Genomic DNA, 22559 nt, shown 5'->3' with positions numbered 1-22559 from the left:
CTAGTACGTTCTAAAGAAATGCATAGGAAATGGTTCAAATGCCCAAATTCCATCAGATTTCAGAGAAAGTTAATATCATCTGTGTCTCTGAAAACTGACCCCCAAAACTTTAATCACAGTTTGCATAGAAAGGTTTGGCCATCCAGAACTTCTGCAAGCAGCAAAGCAGAATGTAAGACACTCAGCAAATTCAGCCAAATCCCCTTGTGGAAATACTGTCTTGTTTTCTTAATTATGGCTGCTCTGGCCTCTGAGACCCTTGAACTGCTCATCCTCTTTTGAAACACTGCTTAGGAAAATAGGTCATCTCTGGCCCTGTGTTTTATTTGATTGGTTCGTAGGACCCGGAGGTGCTATCTGTTCCTGGATAGCTGTTTTCTCATGCTCTCATGGGTTTGCGTACTGGATAATAAGGAAGTTCCTGTAATTCCAAGTGATTGCTCTCATTTGGATTTCACACCCACTGCTTCCTCCCTTGTGTCTAAAACAAATGGGATATTAATTTGTCTAATAGGGTAGGGTGCTCCAGGCAACATAAGGTTTTTCAGAGTAAGACTTGGTCAGGCAAGGTTTTTTTAAAATAATGTGTGTTAAGTTTGTGGTCACTTCTATGGAAAATGGCATTTTTGTCACTTCAGGATATACTAAATTAACTTAACCCACCACATTTGTGTGTATAAATAGTGATTAGCAAAGCTGTAGAAAGCTCTAAAGAATGGAAAACTAAAATTCTGGAAAAATATCAAGTCGAGGCCATGAGGTATTAGAGGGGGAATTTTCCTGGGGAACAAGCTGTGGTGTTACTGTCTGCTCTGCTGCTTTCATTTCTGAAAGATGTAGTGCGAGCTGCTGCAGGAACAGCACAAGCAAACCACATAAACCACACATCTAATTCAGCAAAGGAATTTCTGTAGTGAAATAAGGAAACAGACGTGCTCATGGAAGCTGTGCAGAGCTTACTGTGACTTCTGTTTTACTGACTTGTGTGTTGGCCTCAGAGGTCTGTAGTCAGACTCAATGGTCCTTCTGGGTCCCTTTCAACTCAGGATGTTCTGTGGTCTGGTGGCAGCCTACACAGCGTGGCAAAGCTTGTGTTAGACTTGCTGGGTGAGTTTTGCTGGTAGTGAAGTTCTGCACCTGCAGATTTTTGCTTCTTTACTGCATCAGGGCCAGTGTTACCATTTCTGTCCTTTGGCCTTTCCTGAGAAGACCACTTGGCCAAAGAACTCATTTCCAAGGAAGATTCTCCTTTAGTGCTTACCACGATACTTTTACAGGTCTTTTGTCAAGGAATGTTAACACGTAACTGCATTCCTGTGAAGCACTGAAAAACCACTTAACAGATTACATTGTGTTTATTGATTCTGGGGTAGGTAAGTGGATGAGATGCCCTTGCAAAGTCTTTGCAAGCATTGGGTGGTTTTGTTTTTTTTTTTTGGTTGTTTTGATTTTGTTTTGTTTGTTTTTCAGCTGTTCAATGCAATTAACAATAGACTTTAAGAGCCATGTTATTCTTAAATGTAATTAATCACCAGGCAGTTCACAAACAGCCACAGAGATCTCAACCATCAAGAGTTTCCAGTGCTTGCAGTTTCTTTCCCCAGAGAATGGGGAATGCTGGCCTTCCCTCTGTGCCCAGCTGGCCAGCAAAGTTGGGCTGCTGCCGGGGAAAGATGCATGCAAATGGCTGTTCAACTGCTTGTCTTCTAAAATAGATTCCTTTCTGGAGTTTGCCTGAGAGACCTCCAGACAGGTAAGGGAGATTGGCAGCACATCTTGAATTCAGCCAGAGACCTGACAGAATGTCACAGCTGATTGAAAGCAGTGTTGGAATTTCTGATGCCAGGTCTGCTAGGTCACAAATTATTAACAGATTCTAGAAACTGTGGCTGAGATTTTCCTACTTTTTTTTTTTTCTTCATGAAATGAGATGCACAGTCAACTATTAAGATGAGCACTTCACAGCATTAAAGGATCTCAGTTTTAAACCTTGCAGAGCAATCAGCCGGAATTGATACAGAACATAAAGATTGTGTATATTGTGGTGGATAACCTCTGTGTTTCACTTCTGAATGCCTTGATAACTGCCCCCAAAGTTTCTGTCCTTAAAGGGCACCAGGAGGGCAGATGCATGTCAGCAGCCCAGCATGCAGGTGGGGCTGCTCATGGACAGCTGTGCCAGTTTTCTTTTTGATAAAAGAGGCATTGAATTTAGGAATCTCATTTAACAGATGACTGAGAACTGCAGAGGGCAGCTTTCCCCCCAGCACTGGCTGTGGCTTCGCTAAGATCCTCAGTTTGCACACTGCAAAGGATAAGAGGTTTGTTTCGAGGAACAAAACATTCCCAGCTGTTTTTCCCTGAGCAGGTAGTTTGCCTTGTGCCCTGTTCTGAACGTAGGTCAGGAACCACTTCTCTTTGAATCAAGGAGGTCAGTTAGATAAGGCACGGAGAGGAAAGGAGGAAGGACAGAAGGAACCAGGGTGACAGACCAGAAGTGTGTATGTGGATACAAGGTTACACACAATGTTGCTACTTTTTAGAAAAGCAAGCCAATACTTGTAGCTTCTCTTCTTCTCACCTACTTCGTTTTCAACAAGCTTTTCAGTTCTGCTTTATTGTGTGTACAGAGGGGAAGAGCATCTGTAGGAATAAGGATGGCAATTCTTAACAGACAGATAGTCTTCCCCTGGGTCTGATTTGCTGGTTCTAATGACCAGAATAATTTGTCACTCTGACTCACTCGCTGCTAATAGCTCTGTGCCATCAGTGCAGCTTGAGAATGGGAACGTGCTGCTATTCAGAGCTGGGTTTTGGGTTCCAGTCTCCTGTTACCCAGGATTGTACACAGGTGTGGTAGTGGGGATCCACACATCACTGTATTCCCTTCTTGACGGGTCTACTTTTTGACAGAAGAATTTTGCCTTTAGAGGGCCATCTGAATAATATCAGTAGAACAGGAAGCAACAGGTTCCCCATGTACAAATTGCTTTATATCACTAATTAAACTCTGAGGAAATGTTCAGACAACTCTTACTGTAATAGAGAGCTTCACGTGGTAGTGGGTGTGAACCTGGCCTCTACCTTCCTGTGGGCAGGTGATGTCACATGGACTGTTAATGAGAGTGTCTCTTCTGATAGCTGCATGAATTCCTTTCTTTAATGTCATTCCCAATGACTTCGTAAAGCCTCTCCTGCTGACAGCATCTCCTTCAAAGCCCAGGGGGCTGCGGGACGAAGGACCTCCTGTGACTGTTTATATTTGCTTTCACTGCCACTGGCTCCTTGTGTCATCCAGGACAGAGGGTTAATCTCTCTGATCCCTCTATTTCTAGTTGTAAAAGCACAGTGTGCTATTGAGGATGATTCACTATTAGGCCAATCCTTGTTATAATCTCTTGTAACTGCAAATGCATCGGTCAGAAGAGGAAGGCTAATGAAAAATGTGGCATATTTGTATTACATAATATGGGAAGATGGATGGATGGAGTGGAACATGAAGTCATGAAGCACTGTAGGGCTCTGCTGTGCTTTCATATCATGGGCCATGTTATAACATGGGGTTCTTGCAGATGCCTCATCTTGCCCTTCTGAGTGTCATTTTGTGCCTTTCTCTCTCATGGTTGCCTTCAGCGGACTGCTCTTAAGGGACTTAGACTGAACAGCTTGATGAACTCTGTTATGGTAGATAGAAAGTGAAAGTTGGCAGTGGCTTTTCTGTTCTTAGTGAGCCCAGTAAAGTCTGACTTTCAGAACAATGTGAGGAGCATGAGGATGTAGTTTACAGTACGTGATAACAGTACAGAATATACGTGGGAACAGCCTTGGAGGGTGATCAGAAGTTTTTGATTTTTTCCTTCCTTTCTGTTCAGTGAAATGAGTTTTCCCTGTAGATCTGCATCCGAAGTGTTGTCATTTGAGTGTGATTATCATCATCATAGCTTCGGGGTCATTTTCATATAGAGCCTGCTTGCCAAATCTCAGCTGGAGGTGCCAGGACTAGAAAGGACACTTGCTGTCAGTGGTTCTCCTCTAGCTCTGTCCGTAACCAGTCATTTATATTCAAACTGTGTCAGTGTAAGAAGTGTGTATATACGTATGTGCATTCATACACATATATGATATATAATAAAACAAGTAGACTACAAAATTACAGAGGAACTGCTGATCTTTGATACTGAAAAGAAACTCTCAGAGAGAGGATTTTATTGTTCCAAGCAGCATAAATGCATGCACAACTAAATGGTGTCTTGCTGCAAAGAGAACATAAGTCTGCACAGCTCTCTAGGGAAGAAGGAAGTTCACTTCAGCTAAGGGTTTGTTGCAAGAGACAGGAAATCTGAGTCTTGTTCCTGCTTTCAGCCTGTATTTTCTGGTTCAGGCCACCTCACCTTGCCTACCGTACATCTCTGCCAGCTCAGGTATCATCTGGCCCACCTATTGTAATGCTCTTGGGGTTTTTTTAATGACTGTTTTTTAGCCCACTTCTCGGCAGGAAATGTGCTTATGCAATCACACTGCTAGTAACTCCTGAACCTGATGGCCAAACGTCAGATATTTGCCGAAACAGCAGGCGTCACAGGAGGAAGGGAAAGTAAGCTGCAATGTCACGGCCAAAGGCTGCAGCCTCACTGCACAGAAGCTCACCGAGATAGCACTTTCTGAGACACAAGACAGTCCACGTGAGTGGTTGACACTTGGCATGCTGCAACCACAGGACACCAGAGTGCAAGCTATCAGCGTGCCAATCCTTCTGCCCGTTGGATAGCTGGCTTTCTTTGCGAGGTATTTTGAAAGCTTGGGGGAAAAGCTTAAGAATTGCTGCTGAATTAGAATTGGCGCTGTGCAGCAGCCTCTTCACAAAATTAATGTTTGATAACATAAGGGGGTGGAAGGAGGAGAGGTTCAGTTGTAAAATTACAGGAGGCTTGTCAGGCTGGCTTGATCTTGAGAGGTAACAAGAAAAAAGAAGCATGTTTGATTAAAAAATTTGAAGGGAAGTTTAACTTTGCTCTTAACAAAGCAGAAACCAATAAAAGAGATCAGATTTCAGCCTTCTGACAGGATTGGTGTTCTTATGCAGTGGTTAAGGCTGTGTTGTTGAAATATCTCTGCTTTGGGGTGTAAAAGCACTATGCAGTTGCTGTTCAGCAGTTTCTTTGCATGAGAATGTGTTTTATTTCTGTGATTCACATAACAGTGATGGTCAGCTATTTTGTACCCTTTGTTCTATGCTCAGACCTGAAAGGAGAGGATAACCTCTGAGCAAGACCCCTGGAGTTAAGTCTTTCAAATGTTGTGAAAACATTCACCAAGTTGCTTTCCTTATAAAACTGCAAGGCTTGAATGGGCCCTGTGTTGTTCTGTACAAGCTGCTATATGCTTTGGCAGGTGGGTGAGAAAGAGCCATGCTCTGCTACACCTGAAGAGCTCTGCAGCTCTTAGGCATTTTAGAGGTGAGATGCTTTTTTACATATCTTTCTGAGAGGGAAGAACTGCAGTGTGGTGTTTTCCAGACAAATTTCTGAGCAAGTGAGGTTTGCAAGACCCTGTTGTATTTATCAAACGACTGGAAGTTCATAATTATTCTTCTTTCACCTTTCATGATCCATCCAGTTACTTTTTTAAGAAGAGGTACATGGCTTTGCTTCTAAGCAGACAGTGTGCGAGTGAAAGACTAGAGCCGCATCTTCAAAGCTCCGTGTTCAAAGCAGCAGGAGTCGGCCCTGCCAGAGCTCTATGCCGTGTACCAGGGTTGCCTAAGTGCCTCTTGCTTTTTACTCCTCAGTAGCACTTCTCAGATGCTCATGGTACAACGTGGGTTGGTCTGATGTATGCTGTGTAGTCTTTTGTTGGTTTTCTTCTTCCTGGGATCTGAGTCTCCCATGGTCAGCGTGTGGTGTTTTGGGGACCCTAAGACACTTGTATCTGCACCAGGCATAGGCTTTTGTTCACCAGTGGTGTTGGTATCAGCTTCTCCAAGGACAGCATTAAGAGAAAGGAATAAGAAATCTGCATTCAGTGATACCCTGACAAGAAGCAAGCACAGCATTGTGCAGTTCAGCTGATTGAGAGTCTGAGCACAAGGAAACAGTCAGGACCAGTTTTTTACACAGGAGCATCCATCATGCATGTGTCTCTTGACTGTGGTCTCTTGTTGTGTTAGACATTTATTATGGTTGCCTGCTTTCTCTGTGTAGTTGAGTTCTACTTGTCACCTGGGACACACACCATCTCTGAATGCCCACTGGGAACTTTTTCCATCTGCATTTTCACACTGTGTGTTGTTATGGGTGTTTCACTTGCACTTGGTGAGCCAGGAGGCATCTTGCTGGTTGGCTCCTGCCAGATGACTTTTCAGATCTTCCATAGCTGCCATATGTAAGCTTGAGTCCCTCATGGGCCTGGCAGAGCCTCTCTCACCAGACTGTGCCTGCTTCAGGGCTTGTGGGAGGCTGCAGAGCAGTCGCTTTGTTCAGGGAAGGTGTGTTTGCCAGTTGTACCTTGGTACTTTAGTATTATCATGCTTTCCCCAAGACCCTGTGAGAGATATATTTATCCCTGCTCACTTGGTTGTAATTGACATTATTTCTTCTGCAAAGAAGGGAAGGAAACTCCAACCTGATCATCCAACTCTGTCTGTCCTTCCTTGAGCCATACCCTGTGAACCTCATGGGCACTCCTTGTGATTGATGTAATCTAACTAATGTACAAAAGAGACATCTGAGTCACAATAGGGAATTTAATAAGATGAGGAAGCCATTGAGTTTCAAGTCTGAAAGTGGTTTGTGTCAGCAGAGGAGGGGAATGGAAAGCAGCATGACAGTGCATCACATCCCACTGAGGCCAGACCATGGACATGCAGAGGTACAGGCCAGCTTCTCCCATGCATGGTTTGCCCTCAGCGGCCCCTGAGAGCCAGGGCAGAGCTGGTGAGCTTCTGAGCGGAGCCCTTTATGTGTTCTTTCTTCTTCCTTTACTGGAACGTGCCAAAAAAAAAAAAAAAAAAAAAAAAGAGAAGAAAATCACTGGGAGGCCAAGTCATGCTTTAGCCTGGTGAGCAAAGACACAGTGTGATGTGCTGCTGCTGGGCCTACTGAGTCACTGTGTTTAGAATATGCCACTGCAGTGTGGCAGCTGTCAGAGGGACAGGTTGCTCAGCATGTAGCTGCCTTTGCTGCTGTGTGAAGATAGCTGTGCCTTTCCTAGACATCTTTATCTCCCCCTTGCAATTCCTTCTAGGCTTTGTGCGAGAATCCTGCAGCTCTTAAGAAGTCTCTTCTGGGCTGAGTGATAGCTGCTTTCCCTCTTCTCTGTTCCCAGCAAAGATGACTGATAGATGATGGCTTTTGAAGAGATACTAAATGTTGCATTGGAAGTTGGTGCCTAAAATGTAGTTCTAAGAAAGGCAGTGACTCACTTATAACTCGGTGGCACTGGCTCAATCAGACGGCTGCTAAAAATAACCCACCTTCTAATTCCACCGTTGATCTCTAATTGGAGAAGTATTCTAATTTATAATCTGCAGAGAGGGCTAGATCAGAGATTGAAGTGAAATCTCTGGTTTGCCAGTTAGGACAGTTGGTGTTTGGAGGGAGCATTCTGGGCAGAGACTAGCTCAGAGTGATGACACTGGCTTTGTCCTGAGCTCCTGCTGAATCTTTTCCCCGACAGATGCTGTAGGATGCTGTTTTGTCAGCCTTTTTTCACCCTCCTTGGTATGTTGTCCTAGAGAAAATTCTTTGTTGTTCCTGAAACACTGACTGTGCAAACAAACCCTTCCACACTGTATGTCTGTGGCATGCTTTTTGTTTCCTGCTTCAAACTGTTCAGTAGCGCTGGTTTAGTGCTATAATGGCAGCTGCCTGGTTTTACAGTAGAAACAGTGTGTTTTGGCAGCAAGAAAAAGGAGACTTTTCAGCTGTTATGTGGCATCTCATAAGGTTGGTCTTTGCTTAATTATAGCTTTTTTACTTACAGCCTTTTTAGTTTCTAAGTTAGCGAGGTGCTATCCTCTGTAGTGGTGCAGTGAGAGCTGAGCTGACCTTGCTGAAGTGTGACATTTCTGTTAGCTTTGCAGAAAATGCAGGGGGTGTGAGATTGCACCAAGTTACTTCTTTGACAGAGGATGGCAAAGGAAGCTTGCAAAAGAGGAATTTTTGCCATTGCCAGCTGCTGCTATTCAGTAAATAGCATCTGACCCTGTAAACATGAGTGTGACTCCCTGCAGGACTGAGGTTTCATGCCTCTTTCACAGAGAGCGCAAGTAGTGCAGAAGTGTGTGAGGCACCGGGTCACTTATGACACAGAGGGGACAGTGTCTGAGATGCTTCCTCTGGCACCCAGAGACTGAAGGGAAAAGGTTGGGTTCTCCAAAGAGAAATCATAAATGTGGGTTCCGTCATTTCTGAAATTGTCAGAGTCCATATTCTTCATCTTTAGGTACTGCATGGAAGTCTTAGTGCTGTTGTCCAGCCAGCACTGGGCAACTCATACCGAAGATGGGACTGTCTCTGGGATGGACATACCAACTGTCTTCAGTGAGCAGAAAACAGGGGATTTTGTCTTCATTGTCTGGCATCATCTGTTGCCCTTGGAATAGAGCAGTTTCCTTCTTTCTTTTTTTTTTTTTTGTGTCATTTTAAGCTGATTGATAAAGAAATATGCCCTTATTTCTCTATTATGCTATTTCAGAAGACATTTGTATTATGATTCTGCAGTAATATTTTACCTACTCTTTGTTTGACCTCATCAAGCTCAATGCTCCCCTCTTTCCAACAGTATACTTTCTTCCAGAATTAATGAAATTTCAGCTTAAAAAATGACCTTTTTCTTCTTGCCTTCCACTCAACATTTCAACAAATACCTGATAGAAACTGCTGTTCATTCTAGTTTCTGTCCTCATGAATGTTTCAGATTTTAAAATACTGCTCGTGTGCACCAGAATTTCATAGGCCTTATTCAGCACACTTGGCTCGTCGCGCTGGCTCCTGTCTAAACTAATTTAAAGGAAAGCACATCCATTAGGGAAGAAGACAGAAAAGCCACTTCTAAATGTGATAAGATTGGAAGATGTGACATGTCAATTGATATTGGTGATGTGGTCACAATCTTGAATTTATTTTAAACTTTTCTCTGTATGGACAACTTCCCATATCGACTTTACTTGCCCTATGCATATACCCAGGAACTCTCACTGGCCTGGCTCAGAAGGAAGTTGATAGTAATCTTGTTTTGTGTGACAACCCATTGCTCTCTAATGGCCTAGACACCTGAAAATTGCTTTGAGCATTTTCTGGAGGAAAAACAAGAAGTGGAAGAGCGGTGGAGTGTTGTGAGTCACCCAAGCTGCAAGAAACAAATCTGTGTCGTTCTTACAAACATGTATCGTTTCTGTTTACCTAGACACTAGGCTTAGTCTTTGCAGCTTTCTGCAGCTGCCTGTAGTTCACAGGCTTTAGAAATCCTACTGTAATGCAGGTGATAGACAGCTGCAGTACATTTTTCATAAGATTGCATACAGAGCATGTAAGTGCATAGGTGAAGTTTCATAATTTCTCCAAATTCCTTTTAAGATGTTTGTTTGAAGAAGTACAAGGTCTAATATGGAATGGGACAGAAAGGGTCAACACTTGATTGCAGAACAAAGAATAAGGGCAGAGGGTGAGGAAGTAACCAGTGGACACTTGGTTTCTTGTAAGTGTAAGAAAGGAATCCACAGTCGTGTATTGAGCTCATGATTGCATCAAGAGGCTATTTTAGGTACAGGGTGGATGAATGGGCTTTTATAAATCGTGGTAAGGAGTGCCTTGTCTGGGGGCTCAGTGATGCCAGCTCCTTCTTTTCTGGTGGCAGAGTGGGGCTGTGGGGGAGGACACGCAGACTTGACACACGCCTTGCAGCACACTTGCATGAAATAACTGGCTAATGAAAGGAAACTGTTTTTGCTGACGCTTCAGTGCTGCCAGTACGTGTTGGTGTCAGCCCTGTGTTGCATGGGGAGCTGGGGCATGGGAAGGCTGGCTGTTTGTCAGCCCACTGAAATTGGCTGCCTGGTCTTTAAACTGCACCAGGGATACTTGAGATAAGAAGAGAACATGCAGCCTTTTTAATGTCACTGTATGCACTGTGTCGAGGTTGCAGCTGGAAGAGACCGTCTTGTTCTGCTGCTGGAGGGAAATTAACTCTGTTCGGAACTGGAGTCTCTCTGTAGGCTTTACACAGCTTTGCTATTTAATGATAATGCTGTTACACAGGGGTTCTTACAGAATTATAGAAGGGACCTTTAAAGATCATCTAGTCCAGCTCACCTGCAATGAACAGGGACATCCACAGCTTGATCCAGTTGGCCTGGGCCTGATCCAGCCTCATCTTGAAAGTCCCCAGGGATGGGGCATGCACCACAAGTCTGGGTAACCTGTTCAGTGCCTCACCACCCTCACTGTAAAAGGCCTTGTATGTAACCTAAATATAGCACAACTGTTATATTGGAATTGATGAGAAATGCCATATTTGTTTCTCTGGCAGCTCTGTCAAATCAAGAATCTGGTGATGGTGACTATGCAGGTGTGAACCTGGGGAGTGATTAACATCTGTCCTGCTGTTATCACTGGTCTTAATGCAGTGCCTGGGATCGTGGTGTTACAAGATACAGTTTATTGCTACAGTAAGGAGCAGTGCCAGCAACCACAGAAGTTATGTGTGTGTGAAGCAGATGGAAAGTGGGCAAGAGGAAGTACTATTACCCTTCCAATTAACAGAGGGGTCAAGTGAAGAACTTTAATGCTTTGACTTCCTGAACCCAAGTTCGTGAGGACACCTCTTTACTGCTGATATTTAAGGGAAGAAAAGGTGAGCACTTATGCATGTGGGGACAGTGGAATCCTTGTTATCCACCCTGGAGCACGAGCTCTTGTGCAGGTGGCAAATGCTGGTCCTCCCCCTGAAAAGGGAGGCTCTTGTTTGATGTTAGCAAATGTATAGAGAAGGCAATAGTATGGAAAAAGACTGAAAAATGTTCAGGCATAGGGTGTCTACATTTCCAATAAAAAGATCTCACTAAAAGCTGTTGCAGTTCAATAACCTGTATGTGGTATTCCCCTGGATTTAAGGTTTATTTACAGTTTAACTCTCTTAACTTCAGGGGAAAGCAAATGACTTCAGGTAGCTATTTTTTCATCAGATGGTCAGGTTATTTCTAAACGTGGGAAAATGTGGTTGAAAACAGAACTTAGTGGCATCATGCAAGTTTGTGGAAGAATCAAGTAGAGAATGCTTAGTACATTGGCCTTTTTGCTTCACACTTGAGCTTTTGAAGAGCCTGGTTTGGAGCTCTCTGATTTCTGCTTTGTGCAAGTTCTAAGGAATGTAGTTTTTGCTATTTCCTTAGAAGGAGCTTAACAGTGTGTCATAATGATACAGAAATCTAGATTTATTTTTAAGATTTTCAGAGTAAAGATATGTTGTAACTCTTTATTTACAGGCTAAAGTTATCTGAGATTTAATTCATGAATCATTCAAAAGAAATACATTCTTATGTGCACCAATTTGGAAATTTCTTATTCACCCAGAGACAAAGAGGCAATGATTTCATACTTCTTCAAAATACAAAATCGTTTAGTAAATACTGTGTTCTTTTTACTCTGGCTTAGGAGCAATGGTTTGCCTAGCAGCAATTAAACAATAGTGAAAAACGTTGCTTAGGCGCCTGTTGTTCATAAATAGCTTTCACAAATGTTATCCTCTGATGTACTGGAAAATAAGTGATGTAGCATAGGATTTTCCTAGAAATACACCATTGTTATCCACGTATAATACAAAATGTGAGCAATGTCCTCACTGAACAATAATGAAACTGTTTTGTTTCTTCACTATCTTGTGCTGTAAATATTTACACTGTTTGAGAAACACAGGCTTTCATTGTCCATATGTAAATTTATGCATTTGTGTTAATAGTCTTTATTAATTTTGAAGATAAAGATACAGGGCAATTATTCCCTGGGTATCAGAACTGAGTTTCATGGACCTCAAAGTGATTGCAGTAGAGAATGGAGATGATCACAAGTTATAGGTGTTGCCTTACATCAGGTAGACTTGCCATTGTATTTTGGCGCAGACTTCTCTCACTGGTCTGTATATGTGTTTGTATTTTTCAAAAACTGCAGGGATACATGTAGTGCTGTTACATGTTGTTATCAGACTGAATATTATGAAGAAGAAAGTCATCATTCCTATAATAACGAAAATATTAGTTTGAGCCGTGTGATCAAAAGAACCAGATTCCACTCTGAAGTGTGGATTCAGTGCTGATTCAGAGGGAGGGATGTCTTCTCTGGAGGAGGACGTGAATTTTTCAGAAAGCCAACTTCTGGTTACTGTGTGGGAGTTAAGGGGATCGTGGCCAGGAGTGATAACAAGGCAAGCTCTGTGCGTGCTGTGATACTGCATCCTGCCTGGAGCAGAGCCATGGAGACTTGCAGATTGCTGCATGATCCACGTGCCAGACCTGTTCTGTTGGGAAGCACCTCGGGGCAGGAAGATGTGTTTAACACGAAGGGGTGAGGTGACATGGTGATAGCCTGGGCACTACAAGAAGTGACACACCCAGTACAAATGACTGTGAACTGCAGCCATCCAGAGAGCACCGCTTGCTGACCTGGAGCACAGCAGTGCTGGCTGTTGCCCTCTCAGTCTCCTCACCCTCAAGGGTTCTCAGCGAAAGGAGAATGAAACTTCAGCTTTACCTCTGCATCTTTTTTCTTGTTGCAGTTACAGACTGTCCCTGCAATAACCTCTGTTTCTGAGGTGCAAATCATGCTCATCTTCTGCTGAAGACAAGAGAAGGGATTAATAAGAGCTCTGGGACCATTATTTACTGATCCTGCAATTTAACAGCTTTCTTGTCTAGTTCCATTATGTAGAAATGTTTGTAGAAACAATCAGATTTGTATTTGGAGAGGAGTCAGTCAGAGCTGGCAGATACCCTTCTTTCTTTGTGCTGTGTGTAATCTGCAGCTGTATGTTCCTGTGTCCTGAGAAGCCTTCTAAAGGAACATCTGGAATATGCAAAAGAATCTCTTATCCCCTTTCTAACTTTTCTGTTAAGTAACAACATGATTTTAAAAAAGAAATCAGAAGAAAAATATTTTTGTCTTGAAGCACATTATTTTTAGTACACTTGCAGGTGGAAGAAAGGAGGAACTGAGATAATAAAGTAAGAAGTTGCAGCAGAGTTAGTAAACACTGTAAGATACATGTACATAGGCATAGCTGTAAATAGCAATAATTCACAATTAGATCTGTGTAGAGCAAGATCTAAGTCCAACAGTTCTTTTCAGATATGGCATTGAACTAACCCTGAAATGCTAAAGGTTCTGTAGGGAAAGAAGTGTCATTCTCTCCATTCTCAATTTTAGTTCTCTTGATTAGATTTGTTAAGTTAACAAATGCATGTGAAGTGCGTAAGACTTGATGGCATCTCTTAAATAGTGCTGTTAACAAAGTACTGATTAAGCTTCAGTAAAACAAAATGAAGCACAGATGCAGGATCCTCTTTTTGAAAATGCACATCTGTCATCTCTAGAAAAGGATTATGTAAGCTATATTAGTAGGGGAGGAGTCCTGGCAAGCTCAAAATAAAATAAATGAAAGCTTCAAACTGGTCCCTACACAAGCTAATAGGATTGGAGACATTTGCAAATATGAAATACGTAGTGTACAGAAAATAGCATAGGATGTATGCACAGGCCACGGACAGTTTGAATGTCAGGGCAGGTAAGCAAGTAAGGTGCACACAGAGGTTTGCTGAGTACTGCATGAGTGCTTCTGCTAAATTTGAACACACCCATGCACACACATACACAAAAGAGATTTTTATGCTCATGGGACTTTTGAGACTTAAGGCTGCCAGCAGAAAAACAGATTCCAAAGCAGCATTAATAAATTATTTTGAATCTCACTTAGAGAAAATAAGCAGTACACCATCTTTGAGCAGCATAATGTTTTTCAGAAGGTTTCTATTCCTGTTTGGGTTGGGTTTTGTGCTGTGCAGGGGGGGAGTTCCAGGCACTCACAGCAGCGTTCTACCAGCCTGAAGGGCAGCACTTCCCACCCTGCAGCTGGTGCATGCCCTGAGCTCCACCAACTCCATCAACTCCACTTCAGGATATTCGTGGTATTGCATAGCACTCCAGTGAATGGATTATCTGGACTGCAGTGATCTGTGTCTTTATTTTTAACTTGCACGACCCCCAGGAGATTGATCTATGTGTTACGACTTGCTGTCATCAATGGGAACTAAGGGAATCAAAGAGAAGTGTAAGAAACCTCGAGGCAGACAGGAATAACTCACAGGTGAAATTTGTTTCGGTTCTCATGTTAGCGGTTATCCTCTTACTTATGCCACAGGTTACAAGGTTTATCTTTCACGCACACGAAGGCAGATTCTTTTATAATCCAGAGACTCTATTCTTTAAATAGGAAAACAGCTGAGATATTTGGCTCTTTTATCTCCTCCTCTGAGCAATGCAAAGCATGTGCATGCACATCCATACATCCACAGGATGCTTTCCTTTTGGTGTGTCTGTCTATGTCTGCACCCAGTGCCACTACATCTCTAGATCTAAATCTTTGTTTAACCTTTATTTTGGAACATGTGGTGGACGGAAAAGCTGCAGTGAGTGGCAGGTGGAGACAGCAGCATGCCTTCCTGTGCCTTGGCCCTTCCAGTGGCACATCTTGTGGAGCAGCCCAGCAGTTCACCAAGTGTTAGGCTACCCTCATGGCTGACATGCGTCCCAGTTTCCTCAGTGAGGCCTGGTGGGGTGGGTGATGGAAATGGGATTGCAAACAGTCCCCCAGCTGCTTTTGCTGTGGTGAGTTTATCTGTTGATGTCTGTTGTTCCCCCTTGTGTACTCGATGCTGATGACCCAAGGGAATCTAATTTTCTGTTGCTGTCAGGAGACATAGTGCTCAGGGGAATGCCCCAACACCAGGCCCCAGTCACACATTTGCCTTTCCTCCTTGAGTACTGTAAAAGACAGTTTGTCTAATTCCCTCTGAATCTTGCTGGTGTTGTTGTGGTTGCGTGGTTCTGACATAACTCTGGTCTGATGTTACAGCTGATGTGGTTTCAGGTGAGCAATCCTGTGCTGGAAATCTCTGAAGGGTCCAGCTATGAAAACAGGTTCAGCTCATTATCATTTGGTAAATGCCCAAACTCTGTATGGGTTTTCTTTAAGTATTTTTCTCTAGTATGTGAGCAGCCAGGAGGGCAGGGTAAGAGGATCCCTCATCCTTCACAGGCAAATGACTGCCCTGCTTGTGGCATCTGGTTCACACATATGCATTCTGTCTCACTTCTCTGCCATCCCATGATTGCATCAACTTTCCAGGCAAAGTGGAGCTGGAGTCCTCCGCAAGGGAACAGCATCCACACCAGTGGTCACAGGGCTTCTCTTGTGTGTGGGGTTCACAGACTGAATCTTGCATAAGGAGGAGGAAGCTGAGCTCCTATCTATCTGCTGCCTCCAAGGTGTGTTGTGTCAATGGGGAGAGATGCTTTGGCAATAAGATTGCTCACTTTATATGAGAGAGGGCTTTCACATCTAACTATGCGCTGATTTATGACTACAAATCCTGAGTAGAAGAGAGCACGTAAGAGCTGTCCCCTTGCCTCAGCACTGCCTACTGGGAAACCTTTCTGGCAGGCCCCTGGTTTGATGTGTTTGAAGCTTTCTTAGATCTTTGTTCTCCCCATCCATGGAGATGTTCAAGGCCAGGTTGGATGGGGCCCTGGGCAGCCTGGTATTAGATATAGAGGTCGGCAGCCCTGCCTGTGGCAGGGGGTTGGAGCTTGATGGATCCTCAAGGTCCCTTCCAACCTAAGCCATTCTATGATTCTCATGTGCTCTACTCTTCACCATGGATCGGGAGCCCACAGTGTTAATTCAGCTGTGGAAAAAGTCCCACAGAGCTTGTTTTTTAGTTTTTTACAAAGAGGCATTGCTTTTCTGGCATCCTTGTCAGTATGCGCTTGGCGCTGCAGATGGTTGACTCGTGTAACTTTATCCTTTAATTAGTGCTGTGGAGCTAAGGTGCTTCAGGTTGGGACTGGCAGGCCTTGAGTGTGTAGTTGTTAGGATCCTTCTAAGCTGGAGGCATACAGTGTGGCATCTGGGGTAAGTTTAGAGCTTTTCTTAAGCTGCTCTTGAACAAAGGCAGGCTTTGTTGAGTGTCTGCCCAGCTGCTCTACCAGAGGAAGGCCATTTTACATTATCTTTGAATATCTAATTGGATTATATATTTCAAAGAATTCTAACGTGCTGTCCGTAAAATACCGGCAGAAAAAGTGGTCTGATTTGTTTGTTGGAATCAGAGGGATTTAGCTGTGTTTTCTAATAATTTTCCTTGTTCTCCTTACAGCAGTAAAATACCCTTGCCTGGAAGCCCACAACCTTTTTGTGGGCTGCAGACTGGGCTCTGTCTCCACGCCCCTTGGCTCAGCCATTGCTGGCAGTAGCACGGGACATATTACCTGACAGAGTTTCATTGGAGCTTGACGCTCCCTGGATTTCATTTATGTTTTCTTGGAAAATACCTTTCATTCCTGCTTTGTTTATTGCAGCTTGTTATTCCTATCTCAGCCCATGCTTATCTCTCTTCTGGCACTTACAGCTTGGCTCCTTTAGAGGATGAAGCTAAATAGGTGTGGAGGACTTGCAGAAGTTCAGAGTTCTTTTTCTTTGTGATAGACTTGCGTTTCAGTAGTGCTGGTAAGTCCCATTTTGCCTCTGTCCTTCAATAAGGAAGTGTCCTTGCTGTTGCTTGTTCATACTTGCAGATGTTTTTTTTAAGATCAGTGATGTCTAGAAGTTATGGAGGTGCTGCCTTATGGTATGCTGTCTTGGCATCGATGAAAGTAATATAAATCCTGACTAGGTGTCAGCAATACTCTTGAATTTGGCTGAGCACTCTAACGGGCAGCCAGCATCCTTGGGAAGCAGAAAGCATTGCCTTTTGTTTTGTTTTTGCCGGTGATATGCTTTATGACCTCCAACAACTCTTTTCCCCCTCAGTAGAAAGAGAATACTGAGCCATCATTCCTTGCATAAAATGTCTTGGGATAGGTTTTTTTTTTTTTCCCTATTTAATCAAAAGCAGTCAAAGATCCTGCAGCACTCCTGTGGAGCCTGGTAGAAATAGGACCACACCAGCATCTTTTGCGTAATCAACCTAGGAAACTTGGCCTATCTTTAAAACTTCCAATTAATTAAATATTAAAAAAAACAATATATGCTGTCTATGCTAGGAGTATGCAGTGCTGGGTTATACCACTTCCAAATTGTTAAGTAGTATAACATATAGGACATCTAGCTAGTCCTTGTTTTTTGTGTGGCAGATGAAAAAAACAAATCAAAAGGTGGTATGTTATGGAAATGTAAGAAAAATGCAGTTGCCCCAATTAGGCTCTGCTGTGGTAATTCCTCTCTAATCCTTTCCTTAAACACAATTGATTGTGTCTAATTTGCAACAGGTTATGTTCCAACTAAATGCCCTATAAGCGTACATGTTTCAAAAAGCTTTTAATCTAATAGCAGGTATGGCTAATTATGCCTGTCTTTCAGATTAGTTGCCAAATTTGGCTAATTTATGTCTATTACTGTCTTTTCTATGTATAATGCAGAGGATAAAGTGTGTGTAGCCTGGTGAATTCCTGATTCCCAGCAAGGGATTTTGATTATAATACTCTCCAGTTGCCTTAAGAAAGGAAAAGCCCACGTGATGTGTTTTCCTACTGTTGGTACACTTTTGGATTAATGATTGGAGCCAAATGCAGTGGTTAAAAACACACAGCACTCAGCTAGGCTGAGGACTGTACCTGAGACAGTGTAAGAAACTCCCCGCACCAGCCTTGCTCTCTGCACCTAGCACACTCCTGCTGCTCAGCATGAAGAGCTGCTCATCCACCTCCTCCTGTGTACCCACACAGTCTCAAGCACATGCTCTGCCCTCTGTCCTGCTGTTGGACCACTTCCCAAACTGTTGATAACTTACTTATTTCTTTGCATAAACTGCGCTCTGGCCTGTCTGGCTGTAGCTCTTGAAAAGTCCTGTGTCTTTTTTCACCCAACCAGAACTCTTTCTTTTTCAGAAAGCAGAGGGAAGGCAAGAAGTGCACCTTGGTCTAACTGATGGCTTAGTTTTGGAAATAATTACATTTCAAAATACTTCATAGGTTTTTTATTTTTCTTTTTTATTTTTCTTTTTTTTTTTTAGGTGCAAGGTCTGACAATGGCACTGAATGAGTGCTGCCTTCAAGCCTCCTTCCTGTAAGTGATAGGACCAAACAAGGCGGTGTGATGAACATGCCACTGCATCAAATCTCTGTCATTCCAGCTCAGGATGTTACCTCTTCCAGAGTCTCCAGGAGCAAGACCAAAGAAAAAGAAGAACAGGTAGTGACAGATAAATTCAATTTTCACAGGAAGTTATCTGAAGTTAAAATGGTAGGGGCTACCAAATTAGATGTGATTCTGATCCAAAGACCCAACTCCTTGCATGATTGCTGCTCTAAGTGAAAATGAATGTTAACCTAATTATTTCTAATTAGCGGTCTAATATTTGCCATTACAAAGCAGATGGCTGCAAAATACATTGTCATGAAAGTTGTAGCAGGTGTATTTTCCTGAAGATAAGGCTTGTATTTGCTTGGGAGCAAATGTGTGAGTGAAATTTTGGGGGGTCTTCTGGTACTAATGAGAAATGGAATGCAAAAATATCTGAAGTATCTAATGATTTCAACTTAAGAGAATTTAATTAATAGGCTGATTAAAAAATAATTATTAAGGACATAATGTGGCTGGTCTTTGGGTATCAACCTTATTTAGACGCTGGGCTGTGTCTCTGGTCAAGCCAAAAGGTCTTTGTGTGCATCATGTTTTAGTTTATGCTAAAGCTGCATTATCTGCAAGTTCCACAGAAACCATTTCATGTTTTTTAGCTTTACTCTAGCATAAAAGCAGTCCAAGAGAGCACTCACATTATGGAGCAACTGCAAGGGCAGGCTTGTTCTGTGAACTAGGAACATGTATTCAGCAGTGGTCAGATTCTCAGAAGATGCAGAGCAGCACTCTTACAGGTTGGGCACACCTGAAATATAAGGGACTGCAAAGGCACTGTCATGTTATAGAGAGGGATTCACTGAGACTAACTTCAGGTAGGATTGGAAAAAAAAAAAAAAGTTGTTTCTGATGTGTTAGGAAATTCTGCTTAGACTAGCCCTTCACCCGCCATCTGACTAGACTGCGCCTACATAATTTTGTGGTTTGTCAGCAAAAAATCTATTGTCTCATAGTTATGTTTTTGGAGTCTTCATCTCATTTAAAGCTTAAAATGGATTGTAGTCCTTCACGTTCTTAAACCAGTAATTAATTTTCTGGATTCCCGAATCCAGGTAGACTGACTTGGCACTAGTTTTGGTTGCTGGAACCAGGCAGGAAGTTGTCTCCACAGTTGAGGTGCTGTAAGTCATTGGGGCACCTTGTCTCAGGAGTCCGTTGGAATCTCTTGCTTCCTAACCTACAACAAGTAACAGCAGTCCACGAATGTGCTGGGCAGCTCTCTGGGTAAAAGGATTTTTTTGTTGCTTCTTTTGGGCTCCTCCCATAGAGAAACACTATGCTCTGAGAGGGCATGAAACAGTTCCCTTGTAAATGCATGACAGTTCTCTGAATTGGCTACTCTCCAGTTAGGTCATGTGAGTTAGGAGGCCAGTCAGATTACAATGACCTGTAGTAACTGTTTGACCATGCACTGAGCCCAGAAGTGAGAGTCCCAAGTCTCTTTCCAAACCTTTTCCTTTGTTTCTGACACAACAATTTTATATAGAGGGTGCAAGAGGAAGAAATTGTAGAACATCACTGGTGTATTTTCAATCATTTCAGACCACCTGTACTGTGTGTGAGGTAGATATCACTGCAAGATAAAAAGTACAATGCAGTATTGAGCAAATTTGCTTAGCGGTTGCAGATGGTTTTCCTGCCTTGGGTAACATCTGCAGTTCCAGAGAAAGACACTAGGTAAAACTAAGAAAGAAAGTAAGTATTTGCACTTCAGTTTTGTAAGTTCAGTACAAAGTCATTTTAGCTTCAGTGCTCCTCTCTTTCAGTATTGTAATTTTCCATTATGCAGCACAGCTTGCAGTTACTTCTCTGTGTTGTGACTGCCCTGGACACCATTCTTGCATGGATTTCTACAAAAATATGTAATGGATTTTTAGGAGAGAGTGGAGCATTTTACAATTTGATTTAAGTACTTTAATTTTCTTACCTTTCTTTTCCTTTTCTGTATAATAAAGTACTCATTCTAATGGCAGTAAGCGCCTCAAGCCATTGTGTACACTGTGGTCTTAAAGGTTTTGAGTTGTACAAAGCCACTTGCCAATCTGAACAAAATCAAACAAACTCCAAATAACAATCAAAGCTAATATTACCTTTTAAAAGATAATATGGAGGTTTATTGTATAATAGCAGGTTCTTAGACCAAGGGCATCTCCAGGTGTGTGCTTTGTAGACTGAGTTGGCTCTGTACACATCTGCCTTGTTTATTACCAAACTTGGCTAAAACCAAAGTGTATGAAAGTTGAATGTCAGCTAACAGATCAAAGTTTGACTTACTTTTATTCTTGTTTTGGTTTACTTTTCCTTTGGGAACTTGGTATTTCAAACTAGACCATTAGCTTGTCTGTACCTGCATAAGCCATTCAGAGAAAGAGCTCAAGAAGCACAGCAGCATAAAGTGAAGCTCCAGTGTGCCTAAAGAGGGAACTTAGCCAGTCTGAGGAAAGTTAGTTTTTGATTTCTTCCCCAGAAGGAAGATGTTTTATTTCTCATTCTCCTATCTTTTGTGAATACAGATGTGTTTAATTTTCCACATTATGTTTATAAGAATTGCAGAGAGAATTTTTTCCAGCTGAATGGTTCAGATCTATATTTGCGCTCTTTCTTGCTTCTGGTCAAGATGTAGCTTTGATATTTCAAGTTAAGGCTTGACTGGTTTTAGTAATAGTTTTCCTTGCTGCAAGAGCAAGTTTTCTGGACTAGTGGTTTGGGACTAACTGTGAAAAACAGCAAGAAATCCTTACGACCATTATTACACAACAATTTATCAAAGCAGATAATCTGTAGTCCTTGGGCATGTCTCATGTGAGTTCAGTACATGTGGAAGTCTGTGGCAGAAATCCTACTGCATTTGAAAAGGTGGTAAGGTGCATAACACCTGCCTGCCATTTCTGCTTTAGGTCCTTAGAAGTCAGTGATATTTATTAGTGGAGCCTGGTAGATCGTCATTCAGGTTAGTGTGATTTTCAAGGTTTGAAATAGTTGAAAACTGTGGTTACCAACAGTCTTTGATGAAACTTTGTCCATTTTCACAACAAGAATGGGGAAGGTCATAAAGGGATTATTACTCTTGCATTTAACTCAGATGAACTGTTAGCTTTAAGAGCTATTAATAACCATCGTTAGCTTCTTACTTATCCTTCACTAGGAATAGCCTCATACTTACCTGCCTTAAGGGAGAGTCACTCTATTGTTTGTGAGGTGCAACAGACTTTGACCTTTTGGAGGCTATCCTGCTGACAGTGATGTTTCCTAACATATCCAACAGGCAGCCCTCAGCACTTAAAGTGGAAATGAGGCAGTGATGCTGGCATGTGGTGAAGGTGTTGTTCTGCTGTCGTTCTGTGACAGGATATTGCTTGTTTGAGAGGTTTGTGCCCCACAGCTTGTTTCTATAAGGTAGTATGGTGAGTGAAGCTCCCTAACCAAAGCTTCTACACTGTCCTTCTGAAAACATGAGTAACTTCTACACTGTGGCCACCTGTGCTGTGATTTCTGCAGATCTCATAGGCAGATCATGGGTGGGCTGATCAGGTGTGATTGGGAGATCGTAGGATGCTGGTTCAAACCACTTTGGGCACGCAACGGCCTGGATGTGGGAAGTGATACTGAATTCCTCTCAAAGAGCGTATAGCAAAGATCATATATTGCAAAACCAAATAAATGTTCCAGTCAAATTTAAACATCAATTTTATTTCACTGACTGAAACTCTTCTGCTCTCTGTTCTAGAGCAACTGCCTTCTTGTGTCTAAGTGCTGTTAAGTAATTATTGGCTTCTATGTGCTCAGCAGAGATTTTATAATAATCTTATACATCTTCAGGTGCTGTCTTGGTGTCACTATGACTACCTGATTTGTCCGGATGAAATTGTGGTGAAAGAAGTACATTGTGCTGCATCTTGCTAAACTTCTGCCTTCTTAGCAATCTCTTGCATTCTGTAACAGGAAAGATATTGTAGCATGTTAACTCATACAAGCCATGTCTTACTGGAAAAGCAGGACTTTAAAAAAAGGAAGAAAAAAGCAATAGATGCAGTTGCAAGAATTTTTAATCACAGATCAGCAGTGTGATATAACGATGAATGCATTGAATGCCTTGAGAGGTATTACATTGTTCTTAAGGTACAGAAGCACTCTCTGACCTCTTCAGTTTACTTTTT

The 22559-nt window shown here is 42.5% G+C and overlaps 1 protein-coding gene across 11 annotated transcripts in view; it reads left to right on the top strand.

Moving 5' to 3' along the window:
* The window catches only part of MARCHF8 (membrane associated ring-CH-type finger 8), an 82078-nt gene that overhangs the window by 2416 nt on the left and 57103 nt on the right, over window positions 1-22559 (top strand). For 7 of the 11 annotated variants that reach the window (XM_085229085.1, XM_085229087.1, XM_085229081.1 and 4 more), the window contains exon 2: window positions 18278-18456. In XM_085229085.1, the coding sequence (XP_085085211.1) occupies window positions 18361-18456 (96 nt within the window). In that variant the 5' untranslated portion in view covers window positions 18278-18360. The remainder of the gene's footprint in view (window positions 1-18277; window positions 18457-22559) is intronic. The other 4 variants (XM_085229086.1, XM_085229082.1, XM_085229080.1 and 1 more) reach the window with 1 other exon arrangement.

This window comes from Meleagris gallopavo, chromosome 8 (genome assembly GCF_905368555.1).
Source record: "Meleagris gallopavo chromosome 8, MGAL_WU_HG_1.1, whole genome shotgun sequence".
NCBI lineage: Eukaryota > Metazoa > Chordata > Aves > Galliformes > Phasianidae > Meleagris > Meleagris gallopavo.
This window is presented reverse-complemented; position numbering and strand designations above follow the sequence as displayed.